Source organism: Amia ocellicauda, chromosome 9 (genome assembly GCF_036373705.1).
Source record: "Amia ocellicauda isolate fAmiCal2 chromosome 9, fAmiCal2.hap1, whole genome shotgun sequence".
Taxonomy (NCBI): domain Eukaryota; kingdom Metazoa; phylum Chordata; class Actinopteri; order Amiiformes; family Amiidae; genus Amia; species Amia ocellicauda.
This window is the reverse complement of record NC_089858.1, coordinates 35,895,129-35,918,745: the sequence shown is the minus strand read 5'-3', so window position 1 is coordinate 35,918,745 and position 23,617 is coordinate 35,895,129. Positions and strand designations below refer to the sequence as shown.

Genomic DNA, 23,617 nt, shown 5'->3' with positions numbered 1-23,617 from the left:
GGCCAGACGTGGGCCCTCGAGGACCCTGGCTGACCCTCCATGGCCTGTCAGAACAAAAGGCTCTGAAGGCTTTTAAGAAAGTAGCTCCCTCCCACTTCATTTTCCGTAGGCCAACAGAGGCCCATGGAAAATGAAGTGAGAGGGAGCTACTTTCTAATAAGCCTTCAGGTTGATTTTGACCCCCTACCACACATGCACCTCCCACACAGACCATGGAACCATTGAGACAGACACACTGGGTACACCAATTATCTTTATTAATAATAATAATTATAATAACATTATTAATAATAATAAAAAAGATGAATATGATACACATATAACTTGAAACAAAACACAGTTGCACATCAAGGAACTCCCACTTGATCTGGGTCTTTATCATACAAACTGCGCAGAGCCAGCACCGAGTGAGGCAGCAGTCATAAATAATAAGATCAGACAGGGCTGGGAAAGGAACAGCTTTCCTCACTTCCTTCTGATTGTCCTCGGCAAGATCAAGACAGACAGGAAGTGAGCGGCGGAGAGAGGGAGGGAGGGAGGGTGTGTTCATATGCAGTCTCATTATAGTGTTTTAAATATTTACAGGGAGAAAAATGTATTGTGCTTTAAAAAAAATAATAATAATAATAATAATAAATCATCCTCTGCACATCTATTATGGTTATCCCAGATGTCATTGCTCTCCCAAGATCCTACCCAACGTTTCTTTTTAGTCCCCTTTAGTTATCATAAATGTAACTTGTTTGTTACTTGAAGTATTGATCCACAGTGTGCATTATAGGATTGAAAACCAATCAGGCCCGATGTCGTGATCTGGAGATGAAAGACAGCGCGGGAGGCGTGTGCATGTAAATCTGTCCTTCAAGAGTCAGAACGAGGACTCGAATCCTCAGAGTAAGAGATACATATACAGAAACAAATTAAAATTGCAAATAAAAAAATAATAAACAGAGTTGGGAAGGGATTCTGAAGAGCTCGGTGTGGAAATAAGGACAGGCCTGTTCTCTGGGTACATTTTACTCTCAACACCAGCTACTGAGCCACATGGAAACCAATCTCGGGATTTAAAATTTGCATCTTCTATAAAAAGGCTTCCTGTGGCCTAGATTCTCCAGATTGAGGCAGTGTCAGTGTGGGTCTGGGGGGCGAGCGCTCGTCTAAACACAGCTCCGGTGCAGTTTTCCCTTCAGTTTGGCCCTGCAGTGTTCCTAGACTTTAAGGAGCGACACGAGCGCCTCGACCCATTGAAGTCAATAGGCCGCTTAAATGGAAAGCTGCTTATGTCATTAACTTATTCGATAGTCAAGGTGTTTTAAGTAATTGGCCCCAGGGTTGAGTCTCGGAGGCCCATTAGATGGTGCTTTAAGTACTGCAGTAATTTTGCACTGGGCAGGCAGCAGCTCCGGCTGGCACCAGTATCCAGGCAGCAGTCGCCCACAGTGCCGTCTCGCAGGGCAATGCCGTGGGACGGGGCGGGCGGCACTCGGCTCAGACTGGGTGAAGCTGGTCCGAGAGGCTGCAGAGCTGTGGCAGGCTGCACGGAGGGAGGCCTTGGTGTCTTTCCACTGCATTTTAAATGTCTACACTGTTGATATTATAAATTAAAGAGGCAGGGAAACTAAATAAAATGCAACTTTCTGTGGGAAGGCCGAGCTCAACTGCATGTGCACGAAGGGGAGGACTGCGTTGTGTCGCCGCGCCCTCACAGACAGGACGGGGGTGAAGACGAGAATAGCACCTGGCCCTCTCCTGCTATACGAGTGAACAGACCGTGAAGCAGAAGTGGTCCTGGATCCCGGAGATGCGTTTCCCAATGCTGTGGACCCAGGGAGCAGTTTGTCCTCAGCCCAACAGCCAGGGGCCAAATCCAGCCAAACCAGAGGAGTTCACATCACAGCAGGCACCAGGCCTCAGTCATGAACTGCCAGTGACAGGAGCGAAGGAGTAAAAACACTCGGGTCTGTCATTAGGTCACGATGCATTTCTGTCTTTTCTTTTCGGTTTAAAATCACATCAAATAGGAAACCCTGTTCCGGTCAAATTAAAATTAAGAACGAATACAAATGTGCTTCACGTTAACGATGCCCAGCGTGTTGGGTATTGTGCTCTAGTACTCCGTGCGTATCACACACACACCCTGCTTGTGCCACTGACTCTGGAGGACTGCCAGATCGGGGAGCAGTCGGAGAGGGGGGAGGGGAGGGGAAGGTGGGACAAGCAAATAAACAGATTGACCTTTAGACTCTCACCCTGTAGGGTAGACTCCAGGTCTGTGCCAGAGCGGCAGACAGACTGGGGCAGTGGAGAGAGGAGGAGGAGGGAGGGAGACGACGACACACAAATCGCAACGGAGGGTTTAGTCACACAGCGTTCTGTGGCAGAGCTCACTTCGTCCAAGCCTTTATATGGACAAGAAAGGAGAATTGCTTATGGTTTTATGGCAACCTATGAATAAATGACTCCGTGAGCATCCAAGATTGCGGTTGCCTGGCCTCTCGCATGCGTCCCTTCACAAGACACAGGCTGCCACTACAGTCCAAGCTTCAGCTGCCAATCCTCAGCACACAAAGCTGCACTTTTGTGGGTCTGCTTCTACCCAGTGGCAACCTCCCATGAGGCCCAGGGAATGGCAGGCGCAGCTAGGTTTGATGTCTTGATTTTAATCCATGACGCAGTTAAAAAATATATATAAATGGACCAAAGAAAAAATAAAAATAAAGTCAAACACAATCTTGTTTGGTCTCTCGAGTGGGGCGGGGGTACTGGGTGATTAAAAAAAAAAAAAAAAGCCTTTTTGTTTAGAGGGCCTGGGAAACTTGAACTCAAATTGACATGAAATACATTGAAGCCAGTTCAGCGATGAGCATGTCACCCTGCTCTACAGAGGATCGTCGCAGGCTAGAGAACAGGAGTCTGAGGAGAAAACGAAATTCAAAAACTGTGGCTGGACACGGCGCGATGAGACGCCTCCCACTGGACCTCATCGAAGTGGGACAGGTGGTCAGGCGGGCGCTCAGTACAGCTCTGGGATCAATACAATGCTCTACTTTTTCCTATAGATTTTTTGTTGTTTGTTGTCTTCTAAAGAAGAAATATATATAAAAAACATACAAACAAAACAATTTAAAACCATTTCTCGCACTTTTAAAACAATTTCTTTCCCCAGAACACCCCCCTCAGGGACAGTCCTGGGGGGCGATGGCCTGTGGTTCCGGGACCAGGTTGTGCAGCGTGGTGGCATACAGGTAAAAAATAAAATAAAAATGCTTATAAAATAAGAAGAGGACACCCCTGCTGGAGCCAGAGGTGGCACCGGAAGACGACGTCTGGGCACAGGGGCAAGCACCTGCGTGCGGCAGTGTGGAGCCCATGGAGTCGGGGTCTTGGGTGCGGGCACAGGTGGGGCGGTGGAGGGCCCTGGTCAGCAGTATGGTCTCCCCCTGGTTCCTGTCCGTCTCAGCTGGAAGTTTCCAGATTATGGGACAATTTCTATTCTTCCTTTATTTTTTCCTTCCTTTTTATTTTTAAAAATGTTGTTCCTTCATTCATCGATTACATTTAGTAACTACATTAAATTTAATCTTTTGTGGGTTTTGTAGTCCTCAATTGTTGCCCCCATCCTCTGCCCTCAACTCTGAGCCACACTGCCCCTCTGCAGAAGCAGGGTTGGCCGATTGGCTACCCCACCACCTTCATCACCACCAAAGGAACGCCGCAGTCAGAGACCTGCCCTAAAGGCTGCTGAGAGATGCTATTTGCAGTGGCACACATGGATACAAATGCCAGACTCACATGACAGTGGCTGTGATGGCTTTTGGGGTGGGGGGGGTGGGGGGGTATAGAAAGCAAGTCAGGAGGGTGTCCCTCTGGTTCAGAGTTGAAAGGTCATGGCCCAATAATTGTGTGTGCTGTAGTCCTGTGCCACACACACAGATCGGCACCACACTGCTGCCCTTTAAAAGTTTTCAAGTCTGCCCTAAGGAATTGTGGGAAATGTGTGTTTTTTTTTTTTTGTTTTTTTTGCAGTTTCCAGCTGCAGGGGACTAAAGTAGTTCATTATTTTCCAATTGTTTTCTTCTCATCCCCCTCAATGGATTCTGCAAACTGGAGGCAAAGTGTCCGTCTCTGGAGAGGATCTCGGGATATGAGGTTTCTCAGTCCCTGTGGGGGACGGGGGGCGGGGGCCATGGGGGCATGCTCAGTTATTCTCAAACAGCGAGAGCAGGTCGTCGTTGCTGTTGTTGGGAAGGTCGGGGGGGCCGAGGTATGACAGCAGCTCATCCGGGTTTGTCAGCTCTGGGAGCAACTGCACAGAGGGAGAGAGAGAGAGAGAGAGAGAGAGAGAGAGAGAGAGAGAGAGAAGGGAGATTTAGAGAGAGGAAATGGTAGGGACTGGAAAGAGGTCCCTAATAAACGGAAAAAAACTGACACGGATGCAGGGGAGAGTCACATATCGAGAGGAAGAAATCTTGAGACAGGTTGCAGTCTCTCTGCAACAGAGGCACATGCAAAAGCAGACAAACTCACGTCAAGAGAAGGTTCCGGTACCTCCCCTGGCCCTCCCGGCCCCCCCAGCCCAAAGGAGCCCTCCGTGTGTAGCCGGGGATTCTGGGAAGGGTTGCGGGAATGGAGGGATGGCCCTCCCTGCCCCCCCCCTAGGTGGGAGTTACCATGGAGACCCGGATGCTGCTGCTGTTGTTGCTGCTGCATGGGATTGTGGGAAGGGTCCATGCGCCCAGAGTGAGGCATCTGGAGGTGGAAGAGAGGCCAGGGCGGCGAGGGTTAGTTGATGTTGGGAACAGTGAGTATAAGCATAATTTCACAAAAGATAGCAGCACTAAATTATAAAATATATTCTGCGAGAAAGGAAATAAAATCCTATGAAGACAGCCAGCGTGAGGATTCACAGCCATGAGGCCCTGAAATGGATCTGGTTTGCACAAATAAACTGGGCTCTTATGGGGGGGAAAGTCTCGCCACAGGAACGGTTTAAATAAACATCTGAAGGCCCTGATGACTAACTAATAAAACACTGACAGTGTTGTGGCCAGAGTCGACTGAGAGGAGTGCGCTGTTTTCTGCAGGAGAGAAACCTGTCAGTGACAGCGGGGGGGTAGATTGTGCTGCTGTCACTACCAGATGCACTCTAAAACACATGTGCGAGGCATACAGCAGTGGGCTCCGACTTACCTGTGCAGACATAGGGTGCCCCAGCGGTTTCTCGGGGGTCAACAGCCCACTGGGCAGGTCGGCCTGGTAGGACAGAGGAGGGGGTCCCGAGGTGAACTCGCCCAGGGTGGGGGTCCCCGGGGCATTTGGGGGGAAGTCAGGGAAGTTGGGCTGGCCGGAGTAGCCCGAACCTGCAGAAGAGCAAAGACGTTAAATCCACCAAGCGGCACAGAGACTGGGAACCACCTCCAAAACAACAGCAGCAGCTCTCAAACTCCCCCTGCACTGATGTATAACATGCTGTTGCCCCCACCCCATACAGCAGTAGTTCCTTGCCTCCCATAGCCTAATTAAGTCAACGAGACGCATACAGTAGCTAGACCTCCAGGCTGCGGCACAGAGAGTGTACAGTGGGAACCAGGGCAGTGCTGCCGCACACTGCATCCTTAACAACGACTTCCTGTCTGCAGACATTTACGACAATCCAAAAGAGCGCTTCTGTGCGCTGCAGAGCCAACCCCAGGCTGCGGCCATGGGCAGCCCTAATAATGCTCCAATTCCCAGCCTTGTTTGTTGCTCTTACCCCAGTTGAGGTGGATGTATATTAATCTTGCCCTGGAGAGGGGGGTGGGGTTATAATTCTTAACCTATTCTGGATGGGTTACTTTCCATTCCTACCCCAGGCGAGTGAGTCATTGTCGGAAAGCGGAGTGTTTCGGTTACCCTGGCTGCGGTGCCTGTTTCTCTTACCCTGGCTGGGGTACTCAGGTGTGCTGTTGCTGCCCCCCTGTGGCAGCGGGGGATAGGGCGTGGAGCCAGGGCCCAGGGAGGCGATCATCTCCATGACGTTGGGCAAGATCATGTGACTGGGGCTCAGCGTGCGGCAGCGCTTCAGCGCCGGCCCATCCGGGTCCTCCTTGATATGCAGGTCGGGCTTCACCGGCACTGGCTTCCAGCTGCACAGCGGGTCGATCGTGATCTCCTCGTAGTCCGAGCTGAGGGAGGGAGAGGGGGTTTGTACATTTACAGAGGCCTCCGCTACGGCTTCTTACACAAAGAAATATTCTTACACATAAAAAAAAAAAAAAAAGATTTCCATTTAAAGATTGCTATTCAGAAAAGGGCCAGAGAGGGAGGGAGCAGACTTACTTCTGGATGTAGATGAGAATCCCTAGCATGTACTGGTCCACCTCCAGTCCCTCCAGCAGAGCGGTCTTACTGCAGATACAGAGACGGGGACAGTGAGGCACAGCCACAGTGGGAACCCTGCGCATTGTTCAGCTGCGTTCCTGTGTGTACTGAATCCCTGTGCTCGACACACTCAGTGTCTGTTTCTAACCGAGGGTTGTACAGACGTGCAGGCAGAAGGCAGTCATCTCTTGTGTCTCATGGCTGAGAGGTGGGAGGTACACAATGTATGTTCTTACAGGCGTGCTACAGACAGGTGTGAGCAGTATCTTACTTGCACACTGGGCAGCGCCAGGTTCCTCTCTCACAGTTTAGCTGCAGGTAGGACTCCAAATCAAAGCACTGCACACAGAGAGAGAGAGAGAGAGAGAGAGAGAGAGAGAGGTGTTACTGGGATTCCTATGAGAGATGGGTAGTTGGTGGGGAGGCTGGCACAGAGTACCCAGTCATGTAGCTGTATGTGACTCGGACCAGCTCCCCAGGTTGATGACGTTCAGTTGCAACAAACTAGCTCTGTCCGGCCCCTTCTCTCTATCTGAAGCCTTCCCTCAGTCCCAACCCCGGATCAGCTGTCCCTGCCCAGCAGCAGAGCGAGAGACTGGGCTGAGCGGCACAACGCCATGGGCCTCGGCTGCTCACCTGTATGTGCCGACAGTCGTGCCCCCTGGCCGGCAGCTGGATACGGCGGAAGGTGATGGGACATTTGAGCGATACTTTGATGGCTGTCTGCTCCACCCCGTCCTCCCCGTTCAGCCCTGGGGTGCCTGGGATTGTGCCACTGCTGAAGTTACGCTTTACTGCACAGGGAGAGAGAGAGACGTTCATTAATCCTCTCTGCGAGGAAGAGAAGCGAAGGCGTTTTAGCAGGTGCAGTGTTGGGGCATCCGGTGCCCTGGGGTGTCAGTGTTGGGTTACAGGCTGGTGTGCGTTCGTTACAGCCCATCACTGTGCGATACAGGGGTCACAGCAGGATGCATTACAAGGCAGGACTTACTCTTAGTGACGCAGTGCTCTGCTGGCAGCAGACGCTTCTTCATTAAACCCTGCAGCACCGAGCGTACAGAGGGTCGGTGCACCAGCTGCAGCACGAACAGGTGAGACTGCGGAGAGGAGAGGAGAGGGAGAGTCGTGTCAGACTGACTGACACGCACACCCGCCCAGTCTACGTCCGTCAGTCAGCAGGTGTCGCTCAGTTGATGTGTCCGTCTGTCAGTCAGCTGGTGTAACTCACACAGCAGCAGGCGGTGACCGTGATCTGGATGGTGTTCCTGCCTGGCTGGCACACTTGCTTCAGGTACAGGGGCTTGTGGGAGGTCTTGTTGTCGCCCCTCTCGATGGTGAGGGGCGTGGCGTTCACGCTGACCTGCACGGAGGCCGGCCAGTTGGTGTTCATCTGCCGGTCCTCGTGGTGGTAGCACTTGAACTGCAGCTCCAGGTCCGGCCTGCAGGGGGAGACAGACGCACACCACTGAGGCTGGGAGACTGGAGTGGACACCCTGAGGGATGGCAGTTGGCAGACAGATCGTGCCCACCACAACATTTCCCTAGCCTTCCAGTGTCACCAGGCAGTGAGCACGGGTATGTAAATGTTCACGGATGTGGACGAAGCGACAAAGCAACACAAACGCAAAGCAAGAGTATAAACAGGCCAAGCTCACTCTGACAATCTCACTGAAACGTGTCACATCACACTGCTCTCTGTGTAGGTTATCTTTGGGTTGCAACGGTACCCTTCCCTCCTCCTCACCTCATCATCAGGGTCTTGTAAACGGAGTCCCGCAGCTGGAACACGTGGTTACTGACTGCCAGGTTGTGCTCCAATCGGAACGGCTCCAGCACAACCCCGTCCCGCACGGGAAAGGTCAGCCGGAGGTCATCACTGGGGTTTCCTGAGGAGGAAGAGTCAGAGAAGATATGCCAAGCTGCTACCCAGAGCAGAGCCCACACTGCCTTTCAATGCATTACACAGACCACACTGACCCACATGGGCTCCAGTAAATCATCTTCATTAGTACATTTATTTATTATTTTTGCAACTTATTTTGTCAGAAATTGAAAGCAGAGCAGCTTATTGAATTGTTTTTTATTTCCTTATTGTGCATCGACCCTGCAATGCCCTTGTCCTACCTGTTGGGGGTGGCGGCAGCGAGCTGATGTTGGGTTTGATGTCAGGCAGGAAGGGAGACTTCACATCCTGCCCTGGGGACATGTAGGGGGCCATGTTACTGCCTGGGGTCATAGGGGGGGTAGGGTTCCCTGGGAGGGGTGAACTGGGGTACCCCGGCATTGCTCGTCCCGGCTGGAGAGAGAGAGAGAGAGAAATGGAAGGAGCGGTTAGACCAAACTGCTCAGATCAGTCAGGTATTTAAAGTGGAAGCTCAGTCCAAAATACATCAAAACAAAAACCTAAGCATCCCTAACCACAGCTTTTCACTCCAGCACTTAATATTAAATTAATAATACATTAACAAAAAAACAACTGTGGTAAACAACAATGACAAATCTCAACAAGTGTATTGTGCAGATGAAGGCAGAACATGTGAAGACACACAGATGAGAGGGGAAGCCAGGACTGCCCCCCTCAGAGGGCAGGTAAGCCAGCCTTACCCCATTGACAGCAGGCTGGTTGAAGTTGGTGTAGCCGCCTCCTCCCCCTCCTGCTCCAGACAGGCCGCTGTTCTGTCCGTTGAATTGCTCAGGCGCCTGGGGGGGCGAGTAACACAAGCAGATCAGAAGTGAGACACGATCATAGGATCACACAGAGCGCTATGGGCGTCCGGGACAATCCACCCCCAACTCTGGAATCGGCCACTCAGAAAAACGCTAACAACAGGCCTCAAAAGACAGACTGCTGCACCCGAGATTGACTTCCTGGGTCGACAATGAAAACTACAGTCACCTGAAACGGTGCAACTCACCTTGTAATACTGCCCTGGGTTGCCTGGTGCGGGGGGGTACTGCCCCATGCCACCCTGCTGCATTGGCATCCTGTGGCCAGGGTAGGAGGGAGAGGGGGCAGAGCGCTGGGCGCTAGGGTGGTACTGCATGGGCTGGCCTGGGTACGGGCCGGCACTGCCCATCCCAGGGCCATACTGCTGCTGCCCAGGGAATCCCTGCGAGAGAGAGAGAGAGAGAGACACACACAGAGATTTGAGTGTCCACATCATACTTTTGGGTGCACTCACAGATCGCCTCAAAAGCCCTGCCACCAGTGCCAGCCCTGTTCACTGCACCCTCCATTCAGATGCACAACCCAGAGCAGATCTCCCACACAGATGACACAAAATCACACTGCTCTCAGACACAGATCACTTCATAGCTACAATTTATCATCTCTATTGCTGCCCTTTTTTCCCCCCAAATCCAACGGCAGCAGTTGAGCAAGTTTTTCAGGCCTCTTCCAATTATTCCCTGGGTTAGATGTGACGAGAAAAAAAGGCTTAAATTCATTCGTTAATTGAATAATTAACTAAATTAATTAAGAGATCGGGTTGAATGAAAAGCAGAAGTACTGAGAGCGGGAGAGAGAGCCAGATCCCACACTCACCTCGGAGTTGTACGGTCTTTTAAGGCCCTGCTGGGTCCGGAGAGGCCCCTGCTGCCCCCCTGGGTACCCTGGGTGCTGGGGCAGCCGCTGGCCCTGCGTGTTATACATGGGCCCCATGGAGGGGGGTCGGGAGGGGCCCATGCCCGTGCCTCCCATGCCGGGGGGGCCCCTGGGTCCCCCGTGAGGTACGAACTGACTATTGTAGGAGGAAGCACCACCCATCTAGAAAGTCAAAGAGACGCACCAACAATTTTACCACCACACTTTTTCATCTCTTCACAATGAAGTGTATTTCAGTATACTAGAGGTATAATATTAAATTGACAAAGATGCACTGAATCCTTGTGTGTGTGTGTGTGTGTGTGTGTGTGTGTGTGTGTGTGTGTGTGCTCTCTTACAACTCCATCTTCGCACCGTGTCATTTCAGGAAGTCGTTTCAGTCCCACAGTGACAATTTGTGCTACAGCAATACAGACCTCCCCCCAAATCCTACACCTCACAGACCTTGTGATGGTCGAGTGGATTGGTGAATTATAAAGCACAGCATACCACAGCATTTACCAATATAGACACCTAGACAAATCCAAGACATACGTGAACTTGCATGTATTAACATGACTGCCAATGTACTGACTAAAAAATGAAACCGCTCATTCCAAATCACACTGCAAGCATAAGGCACACCACAGAGATCATTCACAGAGGTTCAACACAGCCTCACTGCAGTAAGACTGACTTGCCAACTCCGGCCACAAGAGGGAGCAGCACCTGCAGACATGGTACCCGAGATAGTGTTTGGCAGCATCTGCAAGTGTGTGAAGTGTGTGGGGGTTAGTGTGTCTGTGTCATGCAGCGGGTTCTGAGTCAGCGGGGGCAGGGTTGCTAGTGTCATGGATTCCGTGTCTCTGTCACGGTGTCAGGATGTTTGGCTGGAGAGTCACTGACTGCCCCTTACTGCACCCTGCGTCTCTGGTGCCGTGTGCATCTGCAGTGTGGGTCAGTACTCTGGTGCCGTGTGCGAGTGGCTCACCGGTCCGTAGTTCAGCTCCTGGTTCTGTTTCTCCTGCAGCGCTGCCACCGTTGCCGTTGCTGTAGCGGTTGCGGTGGCGGCTGCCGCAGCCACTGCTGCCGCCGCTGCCGCCTGGGTGAAGTCCGAAGGGGGACGAACGCCATGAGGGGGCACCCCCATTGAACCCCCACCACTGTTCTGGTAACTGGGAGTGAGACAGAGAAAGGAGCAGAGATGGAAAGAGAGGGGAGAGAAGATTAATTTATTTGAGTACGAAGATGATGTGCACCTTTGTAAAGAGGGTCCAGGTTTTGAGGGTTTATGTCTAAGTTAAAAAAAAAAAAAACTATAGCAATAAAGAAACGTGTGATTTCGTGTCGACGGGCGTTTTGGTTTGCTCTTCCCTGACGGCTGTCATGATTGTGTCTTGCATTCGGTTAACCGGTGCCTCCTTGGAGACTTGCAGACCTGTGCACCCGGTGCCATTACCCACGCTACTTTGCACCGAGCTCCTGCCACACAATCTGACTCCCAGCAGGGGCGATGGGGAGATCAAATTACAGCTGCCGCAGGTCACTGATGCAAATGCAGTGGCTCTGATTGGGGGTGGGGGAGGGCAGAAGGCGTGAAAAATTGGGGGTAAAAAAAGAAAGATTTTGCAGTGATTCATAATGGTCTATTTGGAAGCCCGGCTTAGAAGCACTTTTGTTTGTTTTCTGTAGATAACGAATGTCACGTGACAAGAGGAGACCTGACTCGACGGAAAAACAGAGAGGGGATTGTGTCGCGCCAGGAAATCTAAGCAGCTGCTCCAAACTCTCATTGCCGGACGAAGGGGAGCGGCCACTCCTGGGCACCATCTCTGTCGGTACTCCATTGCCACCCTTCAACTCCTCCACCCCGAGTTGGTGGACACTCACGTGGCACTTAGAGCTTCACTGCAGGTGGGGACGCGTGTACTGCCATCAAGGGCCACGTATAGCATGCAAGCCCTGGGTTCTCTTGTTTAGGGAATCGAAGCTTACTGCACACTGTGATAATGTTTCTTCTTATTACAGTGTGCGAGTCAGTGCGTGTCAGAGCGAGAGAGAGACGCCTTACCTGCCCCCATATCCCGGCCCTGTGGGGTACCCTCCCCCGGGCCGTCCGTACTGCATGTATCCCTTGTTAGGCTCTGGGTAGCCCTGCTGACCCATGAACTGCGGGGAGTTCATGCCAGGGCTACTGCCGGGCATCATATGGTTGCCAGCGGAGTTTCCACCTGGACCCATCGGCGTGCCCAGCACCTGCTGAGAGAGAGAGGGTTCAAGGTTAGGACTGAAAAAGAAAAGCAAGAAACACACATCCCCACAAAACCCCCACATGCCTGAACCGATCGGGAAGCATAAAGAGGTACAAAGATCGCCATCGGCCCCTACCTGGCTGGGCGAGGGATTAGTCACCCCCCACACAGTGGTTACCACGGAGAGGGAACCTGCCGGCTGATTGGTGCCTTGTTGCCAGGAGACAGGGTCATACGGGAAGGAGCCGTCACTGGTAGTGCAGAAGACAGAGAAAAACCATTATTTTAGGATAGTACAGAAGGGATTTCTAATTAATATTAATTATTTTGATTAATGAATTAATTCTGCTTCTCAAATGGCAGTTGTCCCACTATCTGATTCACAGCCTGTGTGTCATTCATTGACAGGGTGAGTAAGGCTATGTGGGCGTTTGTCTTCCTGCCTGCCTGTCTGTCTGTCTGTCGCAGTGAGATTGTGGATTCTTGTAGTATCACACCGTAGCCCATGCCTTGTGAACTCATACAGTGAGTGTGTGTGTGAGGGAGCAGGCAAACATCTCAGTTATGCACAACCCTCCAAAGGGATTTTGTGGAGAAAGGAGAACAAAAAAAATGAAAGTAAACCCTAAACAAGGTCAAAAAGTCACACCAGTAACAGGAAATGGAGAGCAGGTGAATTCAGGGCTGAAATTTAAGCTTTTCTGACCTCAATAAATAAAAATAATCAAATCATAAATATACACACATACACATACACTCACCTAAAGGATTATTAGGAACACCATACTAATACTGTGTTTGACCCCCTTTCGCCTTCAGAACTGCCTTAATTCTACGTGGCATTGATTCAACAAGGTGCTGAAAGCATTCTTTAGAAATGTCGGCCCATATTGATAGGATAGCATCTTGCAGTTGATGGAGATTTGTGGGATGCACATCCAGGGCACGAAGCTCCCGTTCCACCACATCCCAAAGATGCTCTATTGGGTTGAGATCTGGTGACTGTGGGGGCCAGTTTAGTACAGTGAACTCATTGTCATGTTCAAGAAACCAATTTGAAATGATTCGACCTTTGTGACATGGTGCATTATCCTGCTGGAAGTAGCCATCAGAGGATGGGTACATGGTGGTCATAAAGGGATGGACATGTTCAGAAACAATGCTCAGGTAGGCCGTGGCATTTAAACGATGCCCAATTGGCACTAAGGGGCCTAAAGTGTGCCAAGAAAACATCCCCCACACCATCACACCACCACCACCAGCCTGCACAGTGGTAACAAGGCATGATGGATCCATGTTCTCATTCTGTTTACGCCAAATTCTGACTCTACCATCTGAATGTCTCAACAGAAATCGAGACTCATCAGACCAGGCAACATTTTTCCAGTCTTCAACTGTCCAATTTTGGTGAGCTTGTGCAAATTGTAGCCTCTTTTTCCTATTTGTAGTGGAGATGAGTGGTACCCGGTGGGGTCTTCTGCTGTTGTAGCCCATCCGCCTCAAGGTTGTACGTGTTGTGGCTTCACAAATGCTTTGCTGCATACCTCGGTTGTAACGAGTGGTTATTTCAGTCAAAGTTGCTCTTCTATCAGCTTGAATCAGTCGGCCCATTCTCCTCTGACCTCTAGCATCAACAAGGCATTTTCGCCCACAGGACTGCCGCATACTGGATGTTTTTCCCTTTTCACACCATTCTTTGTAAACCCTAGAAATGGTTGTGCGTGAAAATCCCAGTAACTGAGCAGATTGTGAAATACTCAGACCGGCCCGTCTGGCACCAACAACCATGCCACGCTCAAAATTGCTTAAATCACCTTTCTTTCCCATTCAGACATTCAGTTTGGAGTTCAGGAGATTGTCTTGACCAGGACCACACCCCTAAATGCATTGAAGCAACTGCCATGTGATTGGTTGGTTAGATAATTGCATTAATGAGAAATTGAACAGGTGTTCCTAATAATCCTTTAGGTGAGTGTATGTATGCATGCATATATGCAAGTATGGCAGGGGAGCACAGATGCAGCCCTGTGGATGGAGCGACTGGGAGGCTGTGAGGGACAGTTGAATGAGGTTCTGTCATTGATTATTCAATGATCATCTGAAGGAGTGTGATTGGCAGCACAAGGAGCTCCCCTCAGGCGTCTCATATTGTAGTGCGTTTCAATACATCACTGTGCGTGTGTGAGTGTAATACACACACACACACACACACACACACACACATATAGTACTGTGCAAAAGGTTTAGGAAGGTGTGAAAAAATGCTGTAAAGTAAGAATGCTTTCAAAAATAGACATGTTAATAGATTATATATAATTAAATGCAAAGTGAGTGACCAGAAGAAAAATCTAAATCAAATCCATATTTGGTGTGACCACCCTTTGCCTTCAAAACAGCATCAGTTCATCTAGGTACACTTGCTGAGTTCCTTCAAAAATTGTGTGCAGGTAGGTTGGCCAAAACATCTTGGAGAACTAACCACAGCTCTTCTGTGGATTTAGGCAGCCTCAGTTGCTTCTCTCTTCATGTAATCCCAGACAGACTCGATGATGTTGAGATCAGGGCTCTGTGGGGGCCAAACCGTCACTTCCAGGACTCCTTGTTCTTCTTTACGCTGAAGATAGTTCTTAATGACTGTCGCTGTATGTTTGGGGTCGTTGTCATGCTGCAGAATACATTTGGGATCAATCAGATGCCTCCCTGATGGTATTGCATGATGGATAAGTATCTGCCTGTATTTCTTAGCATTGAGGAGACCATTAATTCTGACCAAATCCCCAACTCCATTTGCAGAAATGCAGCCCAAACTTGCAAGGAACCTCCACCATGCTTCACAGTTGCCTGCAGACACTCATTCGTGTATCGCTCTCCAGCCCTTCGGTGAACAAACTGCCTTCTGCTACAGCCAGATATTTCACATTTTGATTCATCAGTCCAGAGCACCTGCTGCCATTTTTCTGCACCCCAGTTCCTGTGTTGTTGTGCATAGTTGAGTCACTTGGCCTTGTTGCCATGTCAGAGGTGTGGCTATTTGGCTGCAAGTCTTCCATGAAGGCCACTTCTGACCAGACTCCCCAGACAGTAGATGGGTGTACCAGGGTCCCACTGTTTTCTGCCAATTCTGAGCTGATGGCACTGCTGGACATCTTCCGACTGCGAAGGGAAGTAAGCATGATGCGTCTTTCATCTGCTGCAGTAAGTTTCCATGGCCGACCACTGCGTCTACGGTCCTCAACGTTGCCCGTTTCTTTGTGCTTCTTCAAAAGAGCTTGGACAGCACATCTGGAAACCCCTGTCTGCCTGGGAGAGACCTTGCTGATGCAGTAGAACTACCTTGTGTCTTGTTGCTATGCTCAGTCTTGCCACGGTGTAGGACTTTTGACAGTAAACTGTCTTCAGCAACCTCACCTTGTGAGCTGAGTTTGGCTGTTCCTCACCCAGTTTTATTCCTCCTACACAGCGGTTTCTGTTTCAGTTAATGATTGTGTTTCAACCTACATATTGAATTGATGATCATTAGCACCTGTTTGGTATAATTGTTTAATCATACACCTGACTATACGCCTACAAAATCCCTGACTTAGGGACCCTGTACCTAGAAGAACTGATGCTGTTTTTAAGGCAAAGGGTGGTCACACCAAATATGGATTTGATGTAGATTTTCCTTCTGTTCACTCACTTTGCATTTAGTTAATTGATAAATATAATCTATTAACATGTCTATTTCTGAAAGCATTCTTACTTTACAGCATTTTTTCACACCTGCCTAAAACTTTTGCACAGTACTGCATGTATGTACACCAATCAGCCATAACATTATGACCACCTGCCTAATATTGTGTAGGTCCCCCTTTTGCCGTCAAAACAGCCCTGACCCGTCGTAACATGGACTCCACTGTGGTATCTGGCACCAAGACGTTAGCAGCAGATCCTTTAAGTCCTGCAAGTTGCGAGGTGGGACTCCATGGATCGAACTTGTTTGTCCGGCACATCCCACAGATGCTCCATTGGATTGAGATCTGGGGAATTTGGAGGCCAAGTCAACACCTTGAACTCATGATTCATCAGACCAGGTCACCTTCTTCCATTGCTCCGTGGTCCAGTTCTGATGCTCATGTGCCCATTGTAGGCGCTTTCGGCAGTAGACAGGGGTCAGCATGGGCACCCTGACTGGTCTGCAGCTACGCAGCTCCATACGCAACAAACTGCGATGCACTGTGTGTTCTGACACCTTTCCATCAGAACCAGCATTAACTTTTTCAGCAATCTGAGCTACAGTAGCTCGTCTGTTGGATCGGACCACACGGGCCAGCCTTCTCTCCCCACGTGCATCAATGAGCCTTGGCCGCCCATGACCCTGTCGCCGGTTCACCGCTTTTCCTTCCTTGGACCACTTTTGATAGGTACTGACCACTGCAGACCGACAACACCCCACAAGAGCTGCAGTTTTGGAGATGCTCTGACCCAGTCGTCTAGCCATCACAATTTAGCCCTTGTCAAAGTCGCTCAGATCCTTACGCTGCCCATTTTTCCTGCTTCTAACACATCAACTTTGAGGACAAAATGTTCACTTGCTGCCTAATATATCCCACCCACTGACAGATGCCATGATAACGAGATTATCAGTGTTATTCACTTCACCTGTCAGTGGTCATAATGTTATGGCTGATCGGTGTATGTATGCATTATATGAGAGAGAGAGAGAGAGGGAGAGTAATTTAATATACGTGTGTGTGTGCGTTTGAGAGTAATATATATCATATATAGGTGTGTGAGCGTAATATGTACATTTGTGTAATATTATATATGTATGTATGAATGTAAAATGTGTGAGTGAGATAAATATCTATATAGTATTGTGTGTGAGATGTTCACACAGTCACATGCTCCAGCAGCAGCACCGCGCTCTCCACTCGGTTTCCATGGAGACACTACTGTCACCTAGAGACGAGGAAGAGCGGTTGTGCCTCAGAGAGAGAGGGAGGGAGTGTGCGTGTCATGGTGAAGATTAGTTTGTGTAACTCATACTGGATTCAAGAGGACTGCTTTTATGATCCCTCTGGCTTTCCATAATTAAACCCCAGAGTGCGCACTGCTCCACTGGGCCAACACGGTCGCCCAAACCCCGCCGGGCATTAGTGTTCAACCCTCTCAAGCCCAAACGTCCCGCAGCCGAAATGAAACGCACTGCAAGAGAAGCGTCCTGCAGCTCCAGCACATTGTGGGAGAAGCATGAGGGTCAGTCTGTAACCAGGCTGACCACAAAAACAACTACAGACAATCACACAAAACAGACAAACATCTAAAATCCACACTCATAAGGAGCGAAGCAGCAGCAGCTGCAAGAGCAGATGGAGAAGACAGCCGGAGTGGTTCCCCAGGCTGACGAACTGGAGTTCCCACAGTCCCGGTGCCATCTAGCCATTATGAAAGTGACAGCAAAAAGGTCTCGTCTCCCTTCCTCTCTCTCTCTCTCTCTTCTGCTTTTAGTCTAATTTCGAACGTGCCGGATCCTTTTTCCCACACGTTTAGCTGGAGATTCCCCATCCTGTGCACTGCTGTGCTTTCCCGCTCTTATTGTGCTGTGTCACACTGCACTTTCCCCCCCGGTGCCCTTTCACTGGACTCTCTCACTACCTTCCTGTCCGAGGGCAGCCGCTGTGCTGAGCTGTACTGGAGTAGAACACTGAAGACGGCAGCCCCCCGGGGACAGGGGGCTTCAGAGAAGGATCTGTGGGGTTGTAAACTGTAGCCCTTTTGTTCCTGATGCACAGAGTCAAAGTGATGCACTGAACAATACTGTACTGTGCAACAATACTGTGGATGGTGTTAGGAGACTGTGCTGTAGTGGGTTAGGGTGCTCTACTGCAGTACAGAAGTGCTGTAAATGACTAGTATACTGCAAGGGTACTGTACCAAACAGTACTGAAGTAAAGCTAAGAGCACTATAACCCACAGTGGTAGAGAAGTTGCCTCACTTTACTGCTCAACTGAGTGCGAGGGGACTGCTGCGGTCAGCCTCCTGAGAGGCTTTATGTCGAACAGTTTCCCCTCCTCAAACCACAGGAAGTCAGGCCCTCAGCAACAGGAAACCAGTGTTCCTGAGCAAACGTCTACAGCGAACCCTCACAGCCAATGAGCCGCGAGGATCCGGCTCTGTACACTCTGCTCAACCAATGGGCCGGTGAGCCACCCAACCAACGGTAATAAGTAAATAGATGACAAGATAAATTAATTACACATAATAAAAAAAATACATTGAAATAAAAGCGATTAAATGTCTTGCTTCGGATTGGATGGATGGGCGGACAGCGGGATTTCAGAGGACGTGTGCGCATGCGTCCCCGTGTGTGAGCCATCAATAATAGGGCTCTTATCTTGGCATTTCAGTGTTTCCAAATTGGGAAACTATTGCAGAAAATAAAATTGGCTCCTTCCATTTTTTTATGTTATTATTCATTGAATTCATTATTAATGCCTTCATTGAAGCCAGAAGCCCGACCAGAGAATCACAACAGCCCCTGTATAAAGGGTGCTGATGAATCGAGAGTCAGATACAGCACAGGCACTCGGTGTGAGTGAGTTAAAGTACAAACAGGCTTCCCCCACACACTATAACAATATTGCTGAACTATCTTGTTTTCCCATAGTATCATATTAGATTTCAAAGCTGGCATTTTGAATTAGACATCCATGAGTTCAGGCGGCTGACTGGATGTCATTTATAGAACCAACTGCAAGCTGCTCTAGGTGTCTGACAAACACAAACAACAAAAGGTTCAGCTCTTCCTCTGAACCCAACACCTCCCCCAGCTGCTTCTGACCAGGGAGAAACAGCATCTGGTTTGTCTACACAGGTGCAATCAGGAATCGGTGAGGAGCTGGTATTTGTTTCCGTGTTTGAGTGTCTATGGAGTGAGTCTGTGTGTGCATGTGTGTGCATGTGTGTGTGCGTGTAGTACGACGGCAAGGGCACTGACCTGTGTGGCGTTGGAGGCAGGGCGGGTTTCATGGGGTTGATTGGGTTCATCGGAGGGGCGTGGGGATCAGTAGGGAGCCCCAGACACCACAACCCAGCAGGCAGCCTGAGAGAGGGACACAGAGAGAGGAGTGGGAGTCACCGACACTGACAATGGACTGGACACACAATTGCAATACCTCTCACACGACCTGTGACTTTGGGCCAACAAGACATTTCAAGGCAGGTCCTGGGGAGGACTGCAGACCAGACAGCTTGCCACAAACCAAGAGAGCCGAGCCAGTGTCTCCAGCACTCTCAGCTGGAGGCGGACGTCCAGCACAGGACAAGAGCTGGGTGGACACAAGGACACTGAGACACAACGGCGCCCCTCTAACACCACAACAGTACTGCCAAGCAAGCGTCAACACTTCTCTCTGGCAGTTTGACTCTGCCACTCCTGGCGTACGAGAGCTTTCGTGTAGATGGAAAGGGAGAGGGGCGAAGTCTTGCACTGTGCTCGTGTAATTGAGGTTTGGTGCGTTTGTCCTAATCAACAAGTCGTTTGAGTGAATTTTGTTAATAATTTTGCACCTTTTCAACTGCACTATGGAAACTTGGAAACCAGCTCATTCATAACCAACACACAACCAAGCCAACACATAACCCCCACCCTCTGCACACGGCTCGGTCAGCCTCCCCTGCTCCTAGTGATCCCTGGGTGACGAAGAGCAGGGGAGATCACCATGGGAAGGTGCCTTAAGCTGTCTGGCGGGTGGAGGGGGGGGTAAACGGGCCAAGCTGGGGTCCAAACCTCCTGGTATGAAGACCTCATCCTCGATGATCATTTTGTGCCCACCTCCACGGCTGCATTCTCCGCTAGTGCTCCTATCAGCGCCCTGCCTGGGCCGTAGTCTCCCTCTCTGTGGTTTTTATAGAACTGCCACAGAGTTATTTAAAGCGCTCGGCAGGGATTGTGCAACGCAGCTCTCACGAACACAAAGAGGTCGATTTCTCAATAACTCGGAAGCATCAACGAGAGGGGGGGGCTACACTGCCATGCATCGCTGATATTTATTTATTCATTTGCTTATTTCTTTTACACACTAATTTATTCACGAGGGCTAGCGATCCTGTAGGCAGCTTACGATGGGAGATTTTATTTGTCTCTGACAGAAGATGAGACGTGGTGTTACCAGTCAGCTAAAAATAACACCGTAGAGAGAAAATATAGAAGAAAGGAGGGAGGGGGGTGGAGAAAAAGAAAAAGAAAAAAAAAAAAAAAAAAAAAATGGAGAATGAAAAAGGTAGATGACTTTGGATATGTTCAGTGTCTTGCAAGAGCAGGACTGACCAGCGCGTGAGGGAGGCTACAGACATGGCAAGCAAAACCAAATCTGTCATGTTGCAGACGCTTTTGTCTGTGCCACACGCACAGTGGGGCATCAACCAGCCCCTGGGAGGAGCTGGGGGTCTGAACCACCTGGTTTCAAGGCCTTGTCCTTCAACCACTGGAGCACCAAGCCTGCAGTCGGCTGTCCCCCTCAGCCTAGCCTTCCATTAGAGACACGAGTTCAAGGTTACAGCAACCCCATCCACCTCGCAGGCTTCCTTGCTCAGTAAGTGCCTGGCTGTTTGTCCCCCTGACCCCCTTCCCTGTACTCCCCTCCCCCCAACCCAGATGCCCCACCCCCCCGCTGTTTAAGTGAAGGAGGTCAGTTATCCAAGCCATATTCACCCTGCCAATCTCAGGGATAAACTATATTTACCGACATGCTAATTTGTAACAAACATCACTGCCTTTCACCCTCCCTCCCCCGATTTAGGTCACTCACCAAAGCAGACAGCCTACAGCTGGAAGAGAGAAAAGGAGCAAAAGAGAAGGGGGGGGGGGGGAGAGCAAAAGACAGACACACGCACGCACTCACGCACACACGCACACAGAAAAGCAGGGGAACGTTAGGGAGAGGAGAGAAGGACAATGATATTGGATGGGAGGGAGGGAGGGGGCACAATGAGCGAGAGTGAAGGAAATTATATGCACAGAGAACATGTGTGTTGAGAGAGAGACTAACGAGAGGGGAAGGAGAAAGGTGAGGGAAAGCAGCAGAGATTTGGAGCGGTGCCTCAAGCCCGCCAGCACCGCTGCAGACAGGAAACAAGTCCTCTGTCGCCCAATAGTTAACTGTTACACTGCCCCCGAGACACACACAGACCTGCACACACACGGATATACTGCAACTGCACATATGGACACACACACACACACTTTGTGTACAGGTCTGCTATTCATGGGGACTCCTAAAAATCCCCCCCCTCCACTCCGCACACTTCAGAGAACAGTGCTGTATTCCAGTGTGCTACGCTCTCAACTGACTGGGATGATAAATACTAACACATCTACTCTACACTTGCACAAACACTGCTCTCAAACATGCACACAGCTCAATGTAGACAACCACAGCGCTACACCCTGCAGTGTTGCTGCCCAGTACACACACGGATGCCCACAGACACACACAGGTGTGTTGGCAGTCCTGTGCAGGATTGTCGCTCCTCTCTGCAGCAGGACCGATGCTTTTTATGAGCGGTGAGCTACTGAAGCATGGAAGCCCACTCGCCCCCCCCCAATCCACCGCCCAATGCACCGCCTCCCCCCCGCTCCGCGTGTGACGGAGTTCGGAGCACACACTGTTCCTGCCCTGGAATGAACAGAACGCACTGTTCTCGATCTCCCCTCCTCCTTTTCTCTCCTTGCTACTTTCTCCTCATCTCCACCCCTGCTTCCCTGTTGCCTTCTCTCTCACTCCATCTCTTAATCCACCACTCCCTTCCTCTACCTTGGCATTCTCTGTCCCCCGGACCACATTCATGACAGGAAGAGCAAAAGGGGACAAATGTGAAACGGGCCAAGGGGTGGGAAAGGAGGAATTAAACTCCCTTGCCTTCCTCTGCTCACAGGGAAGACTGACTGAAACCTTGTTTAGTTCTCTTACAGTGGATTGAATCTCTACCCCATATTTATCATTATTAAGAATCATTGTTTTAAATTTCTTCCTTTCCACGCAGCCCCAGTTGACAGCTGTGCGGACGTGTGTGTTGACCCAGCCTCCCTGTAGGGGAGATGATAATCTTGGGTGGCCACCACAAAACTGAGCCAGCACAGCACCCCACCCCAAATAATCTGCTTACAGGGACAATGGGACCCAACCCACCTCACTGAGCCACTCTGCCCTGGAGCCTCAGCTCAGACTCCACAGCGGACACAGAGGTCAGTCAGGGAGACAGTGCACACATCACTGTGTCTCTCTGTGCGTGTGTGTGTGCGTCTGTCTCTCCCCTTCCATCTCCTCAGGCACTGCTTTTGCCCCCTCTCCTCAGGGGAGGCCCTGACTGCAGCTCTCCTGCAGGCTTAGCCACAGCCCTGGTTAAAGCGAGAACGCAGTGCCATCTCTGATCTGATTAATCATCTTTCATCCCCGCCAGGGGGGTGGTGGGGGCGAATGGCAAACAGGCGGCAGACAGATGGAACACATGGTGACATGGCTAGAAAAAAAAACAATACACACACCCCACCCTGCCTCCTCCTCTCCTCTACATCCCACAATGCATTGCAGGCCAGTGCTCTTCAGGTTATGACAACTGTAAGGCTCCTTGCATACAAGCCAAGACCAAAATCTCATGCTTGCTGCCTTATCTAATGTATGTCTGCACTGACCACTAATCAAATATTAGCCACCAACACAAGCTACGCAAACATTACAAAATGGTCATTACAAAACTGAATTTCCATTCAAAAATACCAAGGGGGAAGCTATTGTCCTCCATACTAGATCCACTCTTCCACAGCATCTGGCACATTCCCTACCAGCCCCATAGTGGCTGGACAGGTTGATGTAGGTGAAACCAAGGTGCCAAGGTGCTGCAGTGCCAGTGGATTGTGCGCGATACAGTCATGGAATCGGCACTCAAAACCCCCCTTGCCCCCAACAGTCTCCCGCACGCATGCACGCACACACTCTTGACCCTCACACACTAACCAACTCAATGACACACACGCATACATACTCCCACCCCAACCTCGCCGGCACACTTTCCTTCTCCCCACTGTGTTGTCTCGCAGTGCAGGGTCACTGTGACTGTACCACTGGGTTATAGGCACTTGCTGCTGGCACCTCCCTGGTCGAAGGTGGGTGAAAAAGCACATACGGCACACTTCCCTACACCCTCACAGGGTTAACCCACACACTACGTGTATGAGTAGAACAAACCCCAGTGTCACTCCTCTCTAGCACGGTGGGAAGATTACTGGGTCGGTGTCAAACTGTTAAGATGAACCGGACTGAGGTGCTAAACATTTAAAATACTAGCACACCTACAGGGTCCTGCGTAGATGGATGGGGGCCGTGTGTGCAACAGGAAGGTAAATCAATACACACACCCACACACCCCCACCCACCCCCA

At 50.3% G+C, this 23,617-nt stretch overlaps 1 protein-coding gene across 2 annotated transcripts in view; it reads right to left on the bottom strand.

Annotated features, from left to right (window-relative positions):
• Nucleotides 1–240: 240 nt before the first annotated feature.
• The window catches only part of zmiz2 (zinc finger, MIZ-type containing 2), a 32,838-nt gene continuing 9,461 nt past the window's right edge, over nt 241–23,617 (bottom strand). Inside the window, exons 2-19 of one of the 2 annotated variants that reach the window (XM_066714292.1) lie at nt 19,176–19,280; nt 12,332–12,446; nt 12,015–12,202; nt 10,935–11,118; nt 9,905–10,126; nt 9,276–9,470; nt 8,965–9,060; nt 8,485–8,656; nt 8,105–8,246; nt 7,589–7,799; nt 7,352–7,457; nt 6,997–7,154; nt 6,632–6,699; nt 6,319–6,387; nt 5,920–6,164; nt 5,191–5,360; nt 4,528–4,749; nt 241–4,306 (exon numbers count right to left, since the gene is read on the bottom strand). In XM_066714292.1, the coding sequence (XP_066570389.1) occupies nt 4,199–4,306; nt 4,528–4,749; nt 5,191–5,360; nt 5,920–6,164; nt 6,319–6,387; nt 6,632–6,699; nt 6,997–7,154; nt 7,352–7,457; nt 7,589–7,799; nt 8,105–8,246; nt 8,485–8,656; nt 8,965–9,060; nt 9,276–9,470; nt 9,905–10,126; nt 10,935–11,118; nt 12,015–12,202; nt 12,332–12,446; nt 19,176–19,225 (2,721 nt within the window). In that variant the 5' untranslated portion in view covers nt 19,226–19,280 and the 3' untranslated portion in view covers nt 241–4,198. The remainder of the gene's footprint in view (nt 4,307–4,527; nt 4,750–5,190; nt 5,361–5,919; nt 6,165–6,318; nt 6,388–6,631; nt 6,700–6,996; nt 7,155–7,351; nt 7,458–7,588; nt 7,800–8,104; nt 8,247–8,484; nt 8,657–8,964; nt 9,061–9,275; nt 9,471–9,904; nt 10,127–10,934; nt 11,119–12,014; nt 12,203–12,331; nt 12,447–19,175; nt 19,281–23,617) is intronic. The other variant, XM_066714293.1, reaches the window with a different exon arrangement.